The following is a 17,882-nucleotide window of genomic DNA, read 5'->3' as shown; positions in this document are numbered from 1 at the left end:
TGAGTTACAAAACTATTTTATTTTTACAAATTTTAAAAGTATTTATTTTTTGCCAAAATATTCAAGATTTTTGTTTATACATACATTAAAAGATAGACTATTTTTAAAACTTTTATAAACAACAAAAAAGTTTTTTTTTTTTTGAGAAAATATCCCGGCGTTTTAAACTGCATTATACCAGCTTTTAAAACTGCGCTTACTTCAAAGTAGGCAAATAAACTTAATCGATTTATTCTACAAAGAGCTTCTCTGCTTGTGTGCAGTTAAAATCAATTTAAAGAAGGCTTGATTGAAAATATTCACTCTGTTTTTAAAGTTTTTTTTTATTTTAACGCCGGAAATTTCATTTTCTTATTGGTGCCAACCTAACAAATTTATTCTATTTTAGTTGTTATCACGTTTAATCATTTTTTTGTAGCAAGTCATTTGAATAAGTTTGTTTTTAGTTTTGTAATCTTAAACATTTTCCTTCCGTTTAAATTATTAAAATATTGTGTTTTCTGTTTTAAAGTTTAAAACAAAAGAAAATAATTGAATTTGACAAGATTTTTTTTTTAATAAAAACTTTACTATAAGTTTAACCAAGCTGTTTATGTCTGTATTTTAGCAATTTAAAATAAAAGATAGTTTTTACTGTTTGTCTATTGTCTCTTGCTGGATTCAGGCAACAAAATCTGAGCCGTTTTAACAGAAATAAAAAGTAATTATATAAGCAAAAGTATTTTTGAATATTAAAATAAAATAGCTTACACTTTTAAAAAATATATCTTTTAAACAACATTACAATTGTGTAATTAATCATCTAAAATATAAGTTCTTAATTTTTACAAGAAAAACTAAATGGGATACTTTATACAAGCACATAGAAAGTACGTTTAAGAAAATAACATATAAATGATTACTTACTCGTGGTGTACGACTCGATAACCGAAAGGTTCCTTTGTACACCAGGTCCTTAGACCAAACTTTTGAAGCGTTTTTTTTATCGTTCAATAAACATTATATACAACATTATATACTTTAAATACTTATGAGTTAACTTGTTTTACTAATTTTTGATTTACTTATATAATAAAGTGCACGATACTAAATATCTAAACTAAATATGAACTTTATAACTGTAAGAACTTTTTTTATTCTCTAAAATACTAAATTAAAGCATAAAAATTATAACTGTTTCAATTTTCCTTTAAATTTTTTTAACCAAGATGATCAGTAAATTTTTCTAGTAATTAAAGTAAATTGGAAAAATAATTTTTTTTAGTTTTTGAGGGAAAGTTAGAAAAAGACGAATGTTTGAATTAAAAAAGAAAAACGATTGAATTAAATAGTCTAAGTTGTAACATTTTGTAGCTTTCTAAATTCAAAATAAAATTGTTCACTAATATGAAGTGAAATTTAATTAAATTAAACACAAGACCAGATAAACAACTAAAAAATGCTGTAAATAGCAAAAGTGCATTATGCAGAAATTTTTAAATTTAAAATTGTGAAATCTATATTTTTAGCTCCAGACTTTTATAAAAAAAAGATTGCAGAATTAGAAGGTGCTCTTCGTATATTTTTGAAACTGGTTTTCTTACAGCTCTTTTAAAATTAATATCTTAAATTGTGATCGTCAGTAGAAGATTGCTAAAGTTTAGGTCATGAATCATCGTTAAAAAATTTGCTTTTTAACATCTTAGTCATGTCTAACATAATTTGTTGTGATATAAACTTTTTTATTACTTTGTTTACATTACCTGTTTTTCTGTTTTACATTAAAAACTTTTAATAAATGTCTGAATTAATATCAATATATCGTTTATAAACAACTCAGATCTAATATCCTGGTTTGGTAATGTTTTAATATTTAACTTCTTTTCAATTTTACCTTAATTTTGAGTTCTATTTTATAAACATATTCACTTTGAAAAAGTTGAAATTTTTCACAGATTTTACAGCAAATCTTAGTTAAGTAGAAAAACTATAAGGATAAAACCAAATGTTTTGTCAAAGTCTATCAGTTTTTATATTTTTACTTTTTTTTCAAAAGGTTTTACTGGGTAAAGTTTGTTAAATAAATTTTTGAAAAAAAGAAGTATGTTTGTTTTTCATTTACAAAAAAGATATCTCTAATGTTTTTTCAACAACTAAACTTAAAAAACGTAAATAGTGGTATAAAAAAAAACGAAAAACTACTCAACATATTTTGGTTCAAGGACCTAGATACGCAAAAAGACCGCTCGGTCATCGAGTTGCGTACCCAACAAAATCAAAATTATAATGAGCTACAAATTAAAAAATAAAATAGTTAGTGTTACAAATTTGTTGAAAAACAAAATCAGTTTGTCTTTTATATTATACTCAGTACATATATACTGTTTATTGAACGACAAAAAAAGCACTCCAAAAGTTTGGTCTAAAGACTTAGTGTACAAAGGAACCTTTCGGTTATCGAGTCGTACACCACATAAAGTATATTTTAGTTTGTAAACTAGCTTTTAGTTCGTTTTCAAAACCAAAAATAAGACAACACTAACTTAATAGGACTAATCGCGTGAAAAGCTTATTCAAATACTCTTTTAACTTTTATAAAAATCTTCAGTAAGTCATTTGATTAAAAGACAGATAAGTAAGTGACATCTCTATTTAAAGATCTTAAAAAAGTATAACTCTTTACTTCGTATAGTTCATTAGTCCAAAACAGTTTATAAAACATACAGATTTTTTATAACCTATCTTCCTTGGAGTATATACAAAAAGGTCTATATATACAACAAAAAAGTATTGAAATTAAAAAAACAGCAGAGCTAAAATGAAAACTAATCCAGACAAGTGTGTTAATTTATTGACGATTCTAATATATAGTGTTACACTTTACAGTTCGATAAACAAATTAATGGAAAATAGTTTAATTAAGATAAAGCTAAAATGAATTTTACATTTAAATAGAAGAATTTAGTTAAATTATTCAATTATTTTTAGAAAGTTGTAAAGAAAAACATTGTTATTTAATCAAACTTTGAATCAAACTTCTTTTAAGTTTTAAATTATCAATCATAATAAGTTTTGTAATATTTATATAAAATTCTATTAGCTTTATTTTATTAAATAGTTAATAGTTATTTACACCGTTCATGTATGTATTTTTAGAATATAATCAAACAAAGAATGTTATTCTGGATTTTTAAACAACCTTAAAATAGTAGTTTAGTATTTATATCGAAAATTAAACTTCTTTTCTTTTAACATAGACAAAACACGTCCTATAAATTAGAAAAACAGCTTTTTTCTTCTAAATATTGTACAGTTAATAACTATAATTGTAGAATGTTTAAAAGCTATCACTGACTTTTTAAGTATAGTACCAGTTGTCTTTATTACAGTTATGTTGCTTCTATTGCGAAAATTAATAATTTAAATTTTTTGCAAAAAGTATTAAGTTTTAAATTAACTAGTATACTAAAACTTAATGCTTTCAAGTTTGCAGTCGTACTTTTGATAGTCCAAAAATATTTAAAAGCAGTGCAGTATTGGAAATCGGTAAGTAAAAAAATTAAGTTGTCTGACTTAAAATTTCTTAGTATTTTATAGTTTCAACTTTTATAAAAAAAATAGTTAGAAAAAGTACGAAAATCAGTTTAGTAAACTTTTGGCTACTAAAATTTTACATTCTCAAAAAATCAATAAAAGCACGATTAGTTTAAAAAAACGGCTGTTTTCAAGCGAGTTTGAATAAAATATTTTGTTTATCTGATATTCGGAAAATTAAAAAGTGTGAGCCTACTTTGATCAAATTTTAAATAAAATTCACAATTTTTACCTTCAAATAATTAAGGTGAATTTAGTGTTATGGTCATAATACATTTAATTAAACAGTTCCTAATATTTTTTCTTTCAACAAACACTTAGATAATGATATATTAATTAATGTAGTTTAGCAAAGATTTTAGAAAGAAAACTTCACTTATTCTGTATAAGTCTTCAAATAACAATAATAGAATGTCTTTAAACGTATCATATGCGTTAAGTTTATCAATGTCATATAATCATGTTAGCTTTCTAGACATTTACCACTGCGAGCCTTTAGATACCCATGCGAAACTTTTTCTTAATACAAATCTTTATGAATTTAACTGTAAAAACAATAAATTTCTCTTAAATTTAGTTGAAATTAAAATGCATTAATTTAAGTTAAACATTTCTGATGCTGCGGAATGTAGTTTACACTATCAGAAAGTTATTCTAACTACTGGCTATTTTCTATCATACTTATATCTATTGCATAGTCCAGAAACGAACTGATTGACATTGCGATATTACTACATATCCACTATTATTAAAATTAGCATCTGTTTACAGAACACTTTTTAGATGAACTAAATGTAGTTGGCTGACCAGTGAAAATGTATGTATAAGGTAAATACAAATACATTAGCCAAAATTATATTCTGCTACATAATATGATCATATAGGATTTTTATACTTCAAAAAAGATTAAAATAACTAGGTTTTAGTAGGAATTTGATAACTCGGAGTTAAAACAAATAGAAAAGTATTTTAAATTAAACTGATGAAATTTATTATCATTACTAGTTCTAGTACAAAAGGTTTCAAGACCTTAGGTTAAACAATAAACTACAATTAAGCTTTTTATGTTTTTGTTTTAAAATTGATAGAAATAATTTTTAATTACAAAAAACTTTTTTATCAAATTGTGAATGCTGTATCTAAATATGTAAAAAAAAGTTAGTTATGATTTTTTTATTACTCAAACAATTTTTCATAAAATATTTAATAACGATAATTCTATTCATTTCGATGATTACGAATAATATACAGCAACAAAAAAGTACTAAATACTCAATAATAGACTTTTCATAAAAGTCAACTATTTTGCTGACTTATCAGACACATGTTAAAAAATCTGAAAATCTCTGAATTTAATAATGCTTTTCTAGGGAATTCAAAACTTATGTATTTAGTATTAGTACATTTTATAGTACTAATACATAATTTCAACTCGGCTGAAAGTTTTAACAAAAAAAAAAAATATTAAACTGCAAGCTAGTTTACATAACAAAATTTTTGTATTTAACATTAAAGAAAAATTGGGTTTAGATTAAAATAAATATTGAAAAATGTTGTAAATGAAACTTAATTATCTAGTTATTTATATAAACACACAAATTATAACTTTCTCAAGTCCATTTTGTTATGGACTTCAAATTGATTTTAATTAGCTAAATACATGCTTGAAAATAAAAAAACTTAGTAAAAAATGCAAAAATCATGACTTAACTCAAGTAAACATTATCGATTATATAAATAGACATAACAAAAAATCAACAGCAAAATCAAAATAAAGCCAACTTATACATTCATCCAACTGACATTCCAAAGTCATTAACCACAAAAAATATCCTAATAACCAGGAGTGTCGATGTAGTCAAAATTTCTAACTCATTTAATAAAAAATATTATTTAGTTTTCAGGCAGACAACATTTTTTAATAAAAATAGATACCAAAACATTTCAAATTCAAAAAAAAACAAATTTAGCTCAGTATATAGTCAATTAAAGTCATCAACTACAAAAAAACTCCTCATACTAATCAGGACTGTCGATAAACATACACAAAAAGTTACAAAAAACTTCAATCGCAAAATCAAGTACAGTTACACACTCATCTTACACTTTTCTAATCAACCACAAAAAAACTCTTCTTATTTGTTTTTTTATTAATCAGGAGTGTCGATCTGGTTAAACTTTTCCCTGCCTCCGTTTCCACCCTGCGCTTGAACCACCTTTAACAAATGTTTAAAAAATAAATTTTATTTAATTAGATTACTTAATTAAATTCATACATTAATAATAAAACATTTTTAAGCTTTTATAAAAAAAACAAATTGCGCTCGAAGCACCTATAACAAATACTTTAAAAACAAAATTTGGTCTTGTCAATAAACTATTTTACTTGATTGTACATTCAATAACAACACAATTTTGAACTTTAAAAAAGAAAACAAAAGACTAGTTAAATAATAAACCACCTTTTCAACCTTCACCTGCTTGTACTTCTTGCTGCTTCCGTACAGGTGCGCGTACTGCTCCTGATTGGCCGACACTTCGTGCATTTCGTGCTCGTGCTGTTTTGATTGGTCGAACGAGTACGACACGTTGCCGTACACGGTGAGAAAGGGAAAGCAGTTGAGGAGGAAGGGGCAGAACTCGGATCCGATGCCGAACCACCCTGTGGAAAAATCAAAGTATGAATGAATACATGTGATACCTTTTCAATACACCTTGTTAAATTTGAAGTAGGTTATGTGTAAAATTTGAATTCATTCTTTTGCTAATTTTGATAAATCTTAAAATTTTATATGTAATTTTTATCTCTTATACTTCAACACTACAGCTTTATAAAGAATTTAACACCCTTTTACTAATACAGTTTATTAGTGTAACATACTTAATTGTAGGGTTTCAGGTCGAGATGAAAAAGAATTGTTAAATAAATTCAAAATTAAAACCGATTCAAAAATACATAAACAAAGACTTGAAATTATTTAGGGTTTTCAATCTTATTTTTATTTAGGTTAAAATAATTGTTTTTTTGCACTTCTTTTAATTTTTTAGAAAATAACATTAGCAAAATTCAGTTTTTAGTAATGATAAACTTTCTTCTTTAAAGCATGGTTATATTAAATTTACCGAATTTTTTCGAAAACCACAATTTTTTCCTGACTTTTATAACTTTTTTTTTTGTTTTTCCTGACTTTGTGGCAACCCTGCAACTGAAGGCATAACAACATTTTTTTTGTTTGATACCTGTTACTTTTAGATGACAAAAACATATTTAATGTAGAAGAAATTTTAAATATTTTGGAATAAAAATTTGAGTTTTACAAGACATTTTGAAAACATAAACTTTATTATTATTTTGACAAATTCAACTTATTTAAGTTAGACCTATTTAAAAAATTGAATTCTGATATGCCATGGATAGGATTTAAGAAATCTATTTCTCAATTTCTAAACAGAAACTTAAACTTATGCAAAAACTAAACCTTAACTTGTATATTTATTATGTCGAAAAACTAGGTAAAACTCAATTGGATTTAGACTATATAGCTTTTAAACAAACTATAACTTACAATTGTCTTTAAAATATTTGGCTATTTATAACGTTAACCAACTTAAATTAATCTGAAAACCATAATTAAACTTTCAATATTTTCTAATAGAAACACTTATTGCCCTTTTAGAACTGAAAGAAAATTACATTATAAGTTAAGTGAAATACATTATACTATAAACATCTTACTCGAATATACCTAAAAACAGTATATTTAAAAAAAATATTATCTAACACTTATTGCCACCCTTAGAACCGAACGAAGAAATGATGAAGGCGAATATTGATACGTGGAGTGGGAAGAAAACCTGATCCCAAGAATAAGATGAGGAAGTTATCCGCAGTTCGTCCAACTTGTACGCAAGGAGCACCTTTAAAATAGTTATGTAAATTAAACTATTTGAAAGTTCAATACACTATCATAAGTTTTATTAAAAATGTACTTATTGAAAGCAAGTAGCACCTTTAAAATAATGAGTTTGCTTGATAATTAGTCGGACTTCTCGAAAAAACATTTATTGATTGTTTAAATAACTTCAAACGTTGATTTTAAATCTTTAAAAATCAATGATAGAGATTTTACAAACTTAGTACTAAAAAAATTTAATTTAACAAATGACCTAATAGACGATATATTTAAAACTTTAACTATTGAAGTTGAAAAAAAGAAACTTATGAAAAAGATTAAGATATAAATTATTTCTTAGTTTTCAGTTCTCAACTTGTATCTAAAACATTTTTAGATAAAATTTATACATTTTATGTATCAAATTTGAAGTTAAATAATTTTTGAGTTACAAAATTTGAATTAAAATAGTCCGCAATTACATTGCATTTGTTTTGAACATTTCTTACTTCAATAAAAATGCAATGTATTTGTCGATATTTTTTTATTTAAATTTAAAGTTGTTATTATTAGAGAATAAACTAAGATGAAACATGAAACATTATTGAAATCCGTGTTTTAAGTTTAGTTAATTTAAATAAACAATAAAACTTTATCAATGTAATAATAACATACTTAAAAAGAATTTACCCAAATATAGGGAAAGTATACTCAAAGATCAGTCTGATTTGTATATTTGCTGGGTCATCAATTTTTTTAAACTTTTTATTTATTTATACCCTTATCCATAACTTACTACTCAGCAAATATTCAAATAAGACTGAAATTTCAGTTTATTAGCCGGATTTATGGAGATTCAAATATACACCTATGCAGGTACAATAAAATAATTTGTAAAATATGTTAGAATCAGTAGTTATTATACCCACAAAAAATTAACAACAACTTTCCAAAAGTTTATTCTTAAAAAATGAACAAAACAAATGATAAAAAACAATACACATTATATAAACAAACCTGGAAAAACAGCAGTGGAACGACGATGCAGATCCAATTGAAAGCCACAAAAAGATGAGATTGCTTTTGCTGGTGGTAAGATGACCTGCGTTTTATAAAACTGTTAAGAACTGCAAAATGTCATATTTATAAATATAATTTATTCATTATAAACAGGAAAACATTTCTAAAAGTATCTTAAGACTAAAAAAATATTTTTGCAAACATTTCTCAGATATAGACAGGGATGATTTCTAGAAAGCATTCATTAAACCAAACTATTGCGAGTAAAAACTTACCTGCACAGTATAACGATATCTTTTGAAAATTTTAAAGGTAAAATCGTAGAACCATGCAGACAAATATCAAGAATAAAATTTTGGAGTATTTAGCACAATTTTAATTAACAGGGTTGCCAAATGCTTTTTGTAAATTTCTTTCGGGTTTTCTGAATTTCTTCCAGAGTAAAAAACAGTCTTTGGTTTATCTTTACTATAAAATTAAACTTAAGATAACAAAACTGTTATAAATAGTATAACAACATTCAATTGATACTGTAAAGCTTTATATGTGTTTTTTAATGATTTTTTTTCAATAATACAAAAAAATAAACTGTAGCAGATTTTTCGAAGCTAATTGTAATTTCATTACATTGCATGTATATATAGTTTGAAATTCCAGGTTTTTTAGTGAATTTTGTACGAAGCCTCAGTTTTTGTTTTAGAAATTCTAAAACTCCAGGTTTTTTGGCAACCTTGAGCGAAATACAATCTAAAACAATCACCTTCACAGTACGACAGCCTACGCAAAGTAGTAGAAAATAAAAAGTAATTTTTTAATCTCTAATAATGAAATATTATATAAAAATTTTAAAGGCAAATCAGTAAACATATGTATCTTTTGAAAGTTTCATTTCTAACATTTCTAAAATAGTTATTTGTCTTAACTAAAAAAGATTGCTCAATTTACTGAAATGTAAAGAGCTTATTTCTTAAAAGTAGCAGTTTAGTATTTTATTTAACTTGAAGAGTTCACAATTTTTTGTCACCGAATCCCGGTTGTGAATAAAATATTCAACTTGCACATCTTTATTTAACATTTCTATTAAAAACTTACACACCTGCACAATATAACAGCCCACGCGAAGTAGTACAGCACCGCGACGCACGGGAGGCACATCACTATCCACAGAGGTATGAACACGGCCGTCCACTGCCACCAAATGTACCCGTCCAACTTCAACTGGACGAAGATGAACAAGAGTATGTTCGAAGACAGCACGCCTTCCAACTGGAGTTTAAATAATGTGAGTTTAAATAGGTATTATAATATAAACTTTTTAAAATTTATTCTTTAGAAACTAATTTTTACTATCAAAACTAAAGGCTTTACCTGTGAATACAAAAGCTACTAAATAACAGTAATGTTTATACTTAAGTTTTGTTTAAAACACTTAGATGTAATCGGTCAATTTTGGTTTGATTTGTTTATTTTTTCTTGAAGTTAACATGTTAAACAAATTTTTTGTTTAAATTTTTTTACAAGCATTAAAATTTGTGTTCATTAAGTTTATATCCAACTTGTTTGTTAATGAAGAATCTGAAAGTGCTTCAAACAATATAATGAGTATAAAATAAAACATTTGATTTTTTTGAAGTATAAAAGTTTTTATGTACAGTATTAAGATAGCAACAACAAAATCATAATTGACATACATAAGGACGTTTCAAGAAACTAAAACATCTTAATACTGTTACGAGATAAACATCAAAAATGTAAAACTTTACTTCAAAACGACAACTTAGTAACAATTAAAACATTATTATTTTATTACAACAAAAACCAACCTCGAGGCTCCGATTGTTCTTGAACCCCCACACGCAAGCGGCGATCGCGATGGGGGCAGTCAGGTACAAAGGAGCGAACACGACGATCCACTTGAGCGCGTTGATGTTGTTGTCGAGCTTGTAGCACACCAGAGACTCGAACATCAGCAACGCCACGTGCAATGAAGCGGTGAGGAGAAGCGCTTTGTACTCAGTGTAGCTTTCCCTGTCCCTTCTGACGTCATAATATGTCAATATTATTGAATTTAAATGTTCATAATTTATATTTTGTTTGGTTGTAAAACTGTGATGTTAAGGTTTAAAAAGCACAAATTCTTACCAATAAAAAATTTAATGGAAATATGTTCTGCTGTTATTTTAAGTTTTTGTGTAGAATCAATTAAACTAAACTAAAAATAGGGGTAGGGAGTACAGCACATTTTTTGCTCATATTGTAAAATTCATATGAATACATTTTTTTTGGATGTGTTTTTGCTTCATTATAAAGACTATAAAAAAAAAAACTTATAAAAAAAGTATGCCACCCAAAAAACTTATTTCAACCCCAAAAATTACATATGTTTTAATTTTTTGACTTAAACAGTAATAAAATTACTTATACATGTCCTAGACTTGAATTTTTAACTTAAATGAAAGCTTATAATTAAAGGCATACATTTAAGTACTTTTCAACTGCTTTTGATGCATTATGACGTCATTATTAGACAAAATATATAAATTTTATCGCTAAAATTGTACTTTTTTTTCAAATATAAAAAGTAAATTCTTCTGTTGCTTTACATTTAGTTTTTTTTTTTTTGAATGTAAAATGTGCGGAGTTAGGCTAGCCAGAAATATATTCCTGATATAATGTCATTTTAATTGCATTGTAATGAAGTGCTACAACTACTTACATTATTGATGCAATTACTTACAGCTAAACCATCTTTGCAAGGAAAAAAAAGTGTAACCAAGTGTACAATTTCATCCATATTAAGATTAGTCAGCCATGAAAAATCAGCGCACAGTACAAATCAAGCAGATCTCTTTGACTAAATTCTAAACAGAGAGAACCAAGTTAATCGCCTTGGTATTTATCACAAACGCAGGTTTATTAAACTTGGGTATTCTGCAGCATTTATTTTGCAAAACCTTCCGTTTATTTGCATGCTTATAAATGTAACACATCTAATTACCAGCATGTGGAAGTCATCAAACTACTGCTTGACTCAGAATTTCTAGTGACTGAACTGAGGCACTTTTTTACTTTTCTCTAAGATGACACTACCTTTTTTACACTTTGTTGAGACTAGCTCTCAAAAAGACCTTCTATAAGTATTTCTTAACCTTTATGAAGATCTCAGCAATGGAATAATGAACCCTTTTGATACCTATGTGATACATTATCCACATAACAAGGTCTTAAAGCCAACATCTAGTTGTGTAATAAAATTCTTAACAATGTGTGTCTCAATGCCGCCCAAGTTTTTGATCGCCAAACAGGTAGAGAATATGGATTTGGAAACTTTCATTTGTCAAGTCCACCACGTGCTACTGAGCTCAACTTGTTAACTGATGAATAACTGGCAGGACTCCAAAACAATAATTTAGAATCTGAAGGGTACCTTTCTGGATATGGAAAGCTTGCAGCAGTGGCAAAGTTTAGGAGCAAACGCTTCACAGCAAAAGGGATAAGAAATGACTGTGCTAACTTATATCTGATTCTTTTCAAACTTAACATATCATTTTTTTGATAAAAATGTAAAATCGCTGAATTAGATGGAGCAAAGGTGGGTAGCAGAACAAAAAGTTTCAAAGCTTAAACAGATAAAAGAAAAAATTGAAAAGGGGAAAAAAAGGGATCAATGCGTGTACAAGTGTCTCAAACTGTGAAAAAGCTGGAGTGGGCCTGTGGTGAGCGTTGAATAACTTGGTACTATTTTTAAAATCCTATCCTGATCAAAATGAAGTTATTGTTTGCACTGAGTTAATTTACTTTAGAGAGATACACAAATCAGGAGTGTTATACAATCCAAAACTTTTCAAAGTAAAACACACAAGGAAAGACTCCTAAATTTATGTGCTCTTGTTGCAGAAAATGGTGAGTGCTCTCAGTCTCTGTGTTCATTACCAACAAACACTGATGCAGCATTAATTGTAGGGGCTTCTTCCCCAAACATACAGAAAGAAAAAAATGATGATATTTTGGTAGAGCATTATTATTCCACATTAATTAGTGAAGGGTCATCAGACTTATGGTACATTGTTACTTTTGAAGGTAAAATGATGATGGGACTTACAAGATGGACCACCTCATGAGAGTTCGAGATGGAAATAACTTGAAGTGGAAACACCCACCTAAACGTGATTTGCTGAACTTGCATAAAGAATCTATTCTTGATTGTAAAAGTAAAGGTGTATGGAATGGTTCTAATAAAAGCTCTATTACTTTTTCACTGAGAAACCATACTCAAATAGATTTATTAGTAGAACAGATGTCTTTTACAGAAAGTTGAATGATAGGTTTTTTTTATCTTTAAGAGTATTATGTTTACCTAATAATTTCAAACAGATAGTCCATTAGATTTTATTAGTCATGTGACAGATTTTTATACTAAAATTTTTTAAAGTATCAGTCATTTTGCAATAATGTCAAGTGTTAATACTAAGTTATACAGCACAATATTAGTTTAATTTTGCAATTTTCTTTATTTCTTTTTAAAAGTCTTTATTTTGAATTCATTAACTTAATGTTCAATGCCATACAACATTATCTTGCCTATAATAAATCATAACTTTTTAATATTTTCGTTAATTTGTTGTAATGCTTATTTAATAATTATTTAAGGGTTTTTTAAACACTTATAGCTAAATGAGCTATGACATCAAATATCCTGCAAATATACACACCACATCACTTTAACTTTTAAACGTTAGTATTTATACCTAAAAAGTTTTTTTTTACAAGAATTTTTTTTATTAAAATCACTAACAAGCTATGCTTTTTAATTTTCCGAAAAGCACCATTTTACAGACAAAATTTGCAAGTTTAGGGTGATTATGACGTCATGATACATTAAAATCAGTTAATATGTCTTTAAATCTATGTCAATAAGATATAAATTATAAGCTTTCATTTAAGACCTAAATTATAAGTCTAGGACATGTACAAGTGATTATATTACTGTTTAAGTTAAAAAATTAAAATATGTGATTTTTGGGGTTGAAATAAGTTTTTTTGGCGGCATACTTTTTTTTGCAATTTTTTCAAATTCTTTTTAATGAAGCAAAAACACATCCAAATCATATGTACTCTAAAATCCACCAATCATAACTTAATTTCTATTTGTATTTTTTTGAGTTTTAAATTTCTTCAACGCTTCTAATTTTTTTTTTTTTTTGCATTACAGAATTAACTACTTTTATATAAAGAAAGAAGAATTTATGATACTTAAACTCTAAACAAAAGGTTTAAAAAGTAGTTCAAAGACAAAAACTACAACCAAAATATTTAAAATATGCTAATTATGCTTACCATAAATTATTTTGCTTAAAAATGCTTTTGTTTTACTTTACTTATTATAAAACAACTATGTTTATAAAGAGAGTCCATTTTTTGTATAATTAATATAATAACTGGTTCATTTTCTGCACTATACTTACTTTAAATGGCTAGAGATAATTTTGTTTTCATTACAGACTATGAAACTCATGGAGTTGTTGCATTTATTAACTGTATTTATTTTTGTACCAATCAGCACTCAAAACCGCCAACCACAAATATAACAATACAAAAAAAAAAACAAATAAAACAACAAAAAAGCAAAGAAAATGAAAAACTATTTACTCAACCCACATTTTCCCTAACTGTAGCCACTAAAACAGGCAAAGAATTTTGAGATATGACCAGTCAAAGTCGGGCCGCATAATAGGTTCCCTATGGGAAGGGAAAACTAAAACAGCAAAGAAGGACTATTTTATTTAAAATCTACCTCCTCCTATATTTTTCAAGTTATCTTCTTCAAACTTTCACAGCCTAATCTTTATACAAAAATAAAAAAATATTACTTTGGACTTTAGAAAATTCAAACTAAAAATACCTTTAAAGAAAAAAAAAGACTTCTTTTTTAAATTTTTTTCATATTTCTTTTTTCTTTTTATTATTAAAATTCATAAGTAAAACTTTTTTCTTATAATGTAAGGAACACTTCCTAAAAAATTTGAAGAAGATTGCTTGAAAAATAAAGGAGGAGATAGATTTTTAGTGATTTTTTAAATTTCAGAGAAAATTGACCCCCAAAAATTAGAGTCTATACGCCTGTATCAGAAACTTTTTAGTTTTACAAAAAATAAAACATCTCAAAAGTTAAATGATATTTTTGAAGTCTATAAAAACTGGCTTGTAGTTTGTACTTAAAGCTTTCATACAAATACTAAAGTTATTTTATATAAAAGAAGTGTTGGACCCCCCTGTGGCCTTAGTATTTCAAAATAGATATCAGGTTTTTGTTTTTTATTTTGGTAAAACAGTTTCTAGATTTTACAGAAGAGTATGAGCTTAAAGTGTTTTACTAAGTACAGTGCTTATTCACTAATCCGGACAGTTTAAGTCTAGAAAAACTTTAAAAGGTATTCAATATTTAACTTTTACACATTTGTGTTATACAAATATTTAAGCTTTCATACTGTAAGAAAATTTAAAGTGATTTCATAAATTCTGCATTTTAGTTTATAATTATGGCGTAATAATATTGCTGAAGCTTACATTCAAAATTTATTCAAAACTAATTTAGTAATCAAAAACCTTTGTCTATAAAATAAGTCAGTTTAAAAATTTTTTAAACAATGTTGTTTGAAATATGACTTATAGCTTTTTATTTTAACTTTTTAAGTTTTTTTGATCCTTAATTAAGTTCTATTTTTTATAGGAAATGACTGTACAACTGTAATATCTTTATGTTTATTAATAATTCTAAATATGTTATAAAAGTTATTAATTCAAACACTATTTTTTTACAATGAGTCGCATGACAATTATTTTCACTAATAAATTTGACACACTCAACATACCAGGTTTTAGAAATTGACAAGATAAAAAAAAGATAAAGAAAACGATTTTCACTGATTATTAAAAATAAATTAGAAGTTCGTAAAATGGTAAAAAACAATATGCCAAAGTATTTTATAATGGAGCAGTTTAGTATAGGCAAGTTGACTTTGTACAAAATTTTGAAAAGTCAGAAAAGTTAAAGCAGAAAAAGAGGAGCTGCGCTTTTATTATTTATTATGCATTGCAGTTTTATTATTTCATGAAAAAAACAACTTTTTGCACTTAACTTATTCGGAAAAATGCTTATCCGGACATGTTTACAGAAAAGTCTTGCCCAATATATGCGGATAAGTGAATAAGCACTATATAAAATTTTAATAAGTATTTAAATATAACTTAAATATTTTTATTGAAATGTTAAAATTTCACTATAACAATAATTATTTTTACTCTTTTCCAAAAACAATAAGTTTAACAAATTAGCAATGTTTTATTTGCATTGTTGATATAACTATTTTTCAAAAACCATATATAAGTAAGAGTTTTAACTAACAATTTGCTTATAATTTTTGCAAGGTAACAAGTTTAGCTCAGTATATAAGCTTAAAACTTTTTTATATAAATTTTTAAAGTATTTTTATGATTAAATAAAACAATTAACTTCTCATAAACAGTCTACAACCTTTGTAACCTTTTTTAATCAATTCAAGTTAATTTTTTATGCCAGCTGCACAAACAAACCTGTTCCTTGGATGTCTGCACCAGGAAACAGAACCAATGATTGCACCAAAAATCACAATCGCGTTGAGCACCCACAATGGGGTGAAAACTGTCCATATTGAGACGTTTATGTCCCCATTGACATGAAGGGAGAGCAAAACTGAGAAGGGAAGCAGGCATGAGAACAGTGTGAATTTGCTGTAACAAAATTTTATTTACTGTAACTATATGTATTTAGATTATATAAAAGTAGACTTAAATTGTTTTTAATAGCTAAACAAAACTTTATATTTAGTTGTATCAGGTGAAGTTAGTTATAATTATTTCACATAAGCAAATTTAAAAAATGATACCAGAAAACTGAAAACTATTGGTTGAGATTTCAGTTAAAACAGTTCATAAACTTAAAATATTGATTTTGTATAAATAAAATGTTTATCCAAATGAGTACATGTCAAAAAACATTTATTTTAAAATATTAAAAAGTACCTTGCATTGAAATCTTTGAAAAAAATCTTCAAGTCCATGCTGATAAAAAAACAACTGATTTCTATGAACTCATTTTAAGCTAGAAACTTTTTTTAATTAAAATTTTGTTCTAAATAAAACTTATTTTAACTTATATGTTTTAATAATTCTATAGTGGAAAGATTCTATAGTCAAAAAAAAAAAAAGTTCTTTCACCAGCAGAAACTCTTATAAGAAAGTTTTTGCAGGCTACATGAATTTGAAAAACATGAGCTAAATAGTAATAATATTTACATTTAAAAAGAATTACTAACATTGAAAATCAAAAAAGTAGAAAACTTTAGTATGATTTATGTTGAAAAGCTGGAGATTTATTTGCTCTGCACAAGTTATTTTCAGGCACATTATATGTATGTAACTAAAAACTTATTTGATTTTGACAAAAAACAACACCATTTGTAGCTAGCTTAATTTGTACACATATTGTAATGACCTGTGGTTGAGGACTTACTTTTAGGTAAAAAAGTTTTGTAAACAAAATAACTGTTTATATTTAACAAAACAAAATACATGAAAGATGTAATGAAAAAGTACTTTTTTCAAGATACAAGTAGATTACTACAGGTTCTATATTAAAGGCAAAAAATCAAAAGTATGTATGTTTCACTAGATATTTATCTATTACTTCTTTAAAAAAATTCATTAAGTTTTTGCTGTCAAATCCACTCTCAAAATTAATACAATACACAAATTAAAAGAGTTAATTTTTAAAGAATTAAAAAATATCATTTAACTTTTAGATATTTTTCATTTTTTGTAAAAAGTTTTCAATACAAACGTATAGACTGCACACTTTTTGGGGTCAATTTTCTCTGAAATTTTAAAATTCACTAAAAATCTATCTTTTCCTTCATTTTTCAAGCAATCTTCTTCAAATTTTCAGGAAATGTTCCTTACAAAAAAAAACGTTACTTATGAATTTTAATAATTTTGAAAAATGAAAATTTTGTCACAAAAATTAAAAAAATAGTCTTTCTAATCATAAAAATATTTTTACAAAATTTTACAAAAAAATTTTTACAAAAATTTTACAAAAAAAAAGTCAAGAGTAACATTTTTTGGTTTTTGTATAAAGATAAGACTGAAAGTTTGAAAAAGATTGCTTAAAAAAATGTAGGAGATAGATTTTAAATAAAATAGCCTTTTTTCACTATTTTAGTTTTCCCTTTCCATAGAAAACCTAACATGCGGCCCAACTTTGACTGGTCATATCTCAAAAAATAATTTGAATTTTTTTAAACAATAAAAAGCAGTGTGAAGCTTAGAAAAAACTCTATAAAATAAGATCAACTTTTA

General features: G+C 26.1%; 1 protein-coding gene across 1 annotated transcript; it reads right to left on the bottom strand.

Moving 5' to 3' along the window:
- Nucleotides 1-5,030: 5,030 nt before the first annotated feature.
- LOC145835511 (transmembrane protein 185B-like) lies at nucleotides 5,031-16,657 on the bottom strand. The gene is made up of 8 exons (XM_082943153.1): nucleotides 16,548-16,657; nucleotides 16,080-16,256; nucleotides 10,310-10,523; nucleotides 9,583-9,752; nucleotides 8,484-8,568; nucleotides 7,356-7,491; nucleotides 6,036-6,235; nucleotides 5,031-5,789 (listed from the first exon to the last, which is right to left on the bottom strand). The coding sequence occupies exons 1-8, from the start codon at nucleotides 16,583-16,585 to the stop codon at nucleotides 5,724-5,726; spliced, it is 1,086 nt and encodes a 361-aa protein (XP_082799279.1). The 5' UTR covers nucleotides 16,586-16,657; the 3' UTR covers nucleotides 5,031-5,723.
- Nucleotides 16,658-17,882: the final 1,225 nt, after the last annotated feature.

Source organism: Thalia democratica, chromosome 5, assembly GCF_965202585.1.
Source record: "Thalia democratica chromosome 5, ktThaDemo2.hap1.1, whole genome shotgun sequence".
NCBI classification, from domain to species: domain Eukaryota; kingdom Metazoa; phylum Chordata; class Thaliacea; order Salpida; family Salpidae; genus Thalia; species Thalia democratica.
This window is presented reverse-complemented; position numbering and strand designations above follow the sequence as displayed.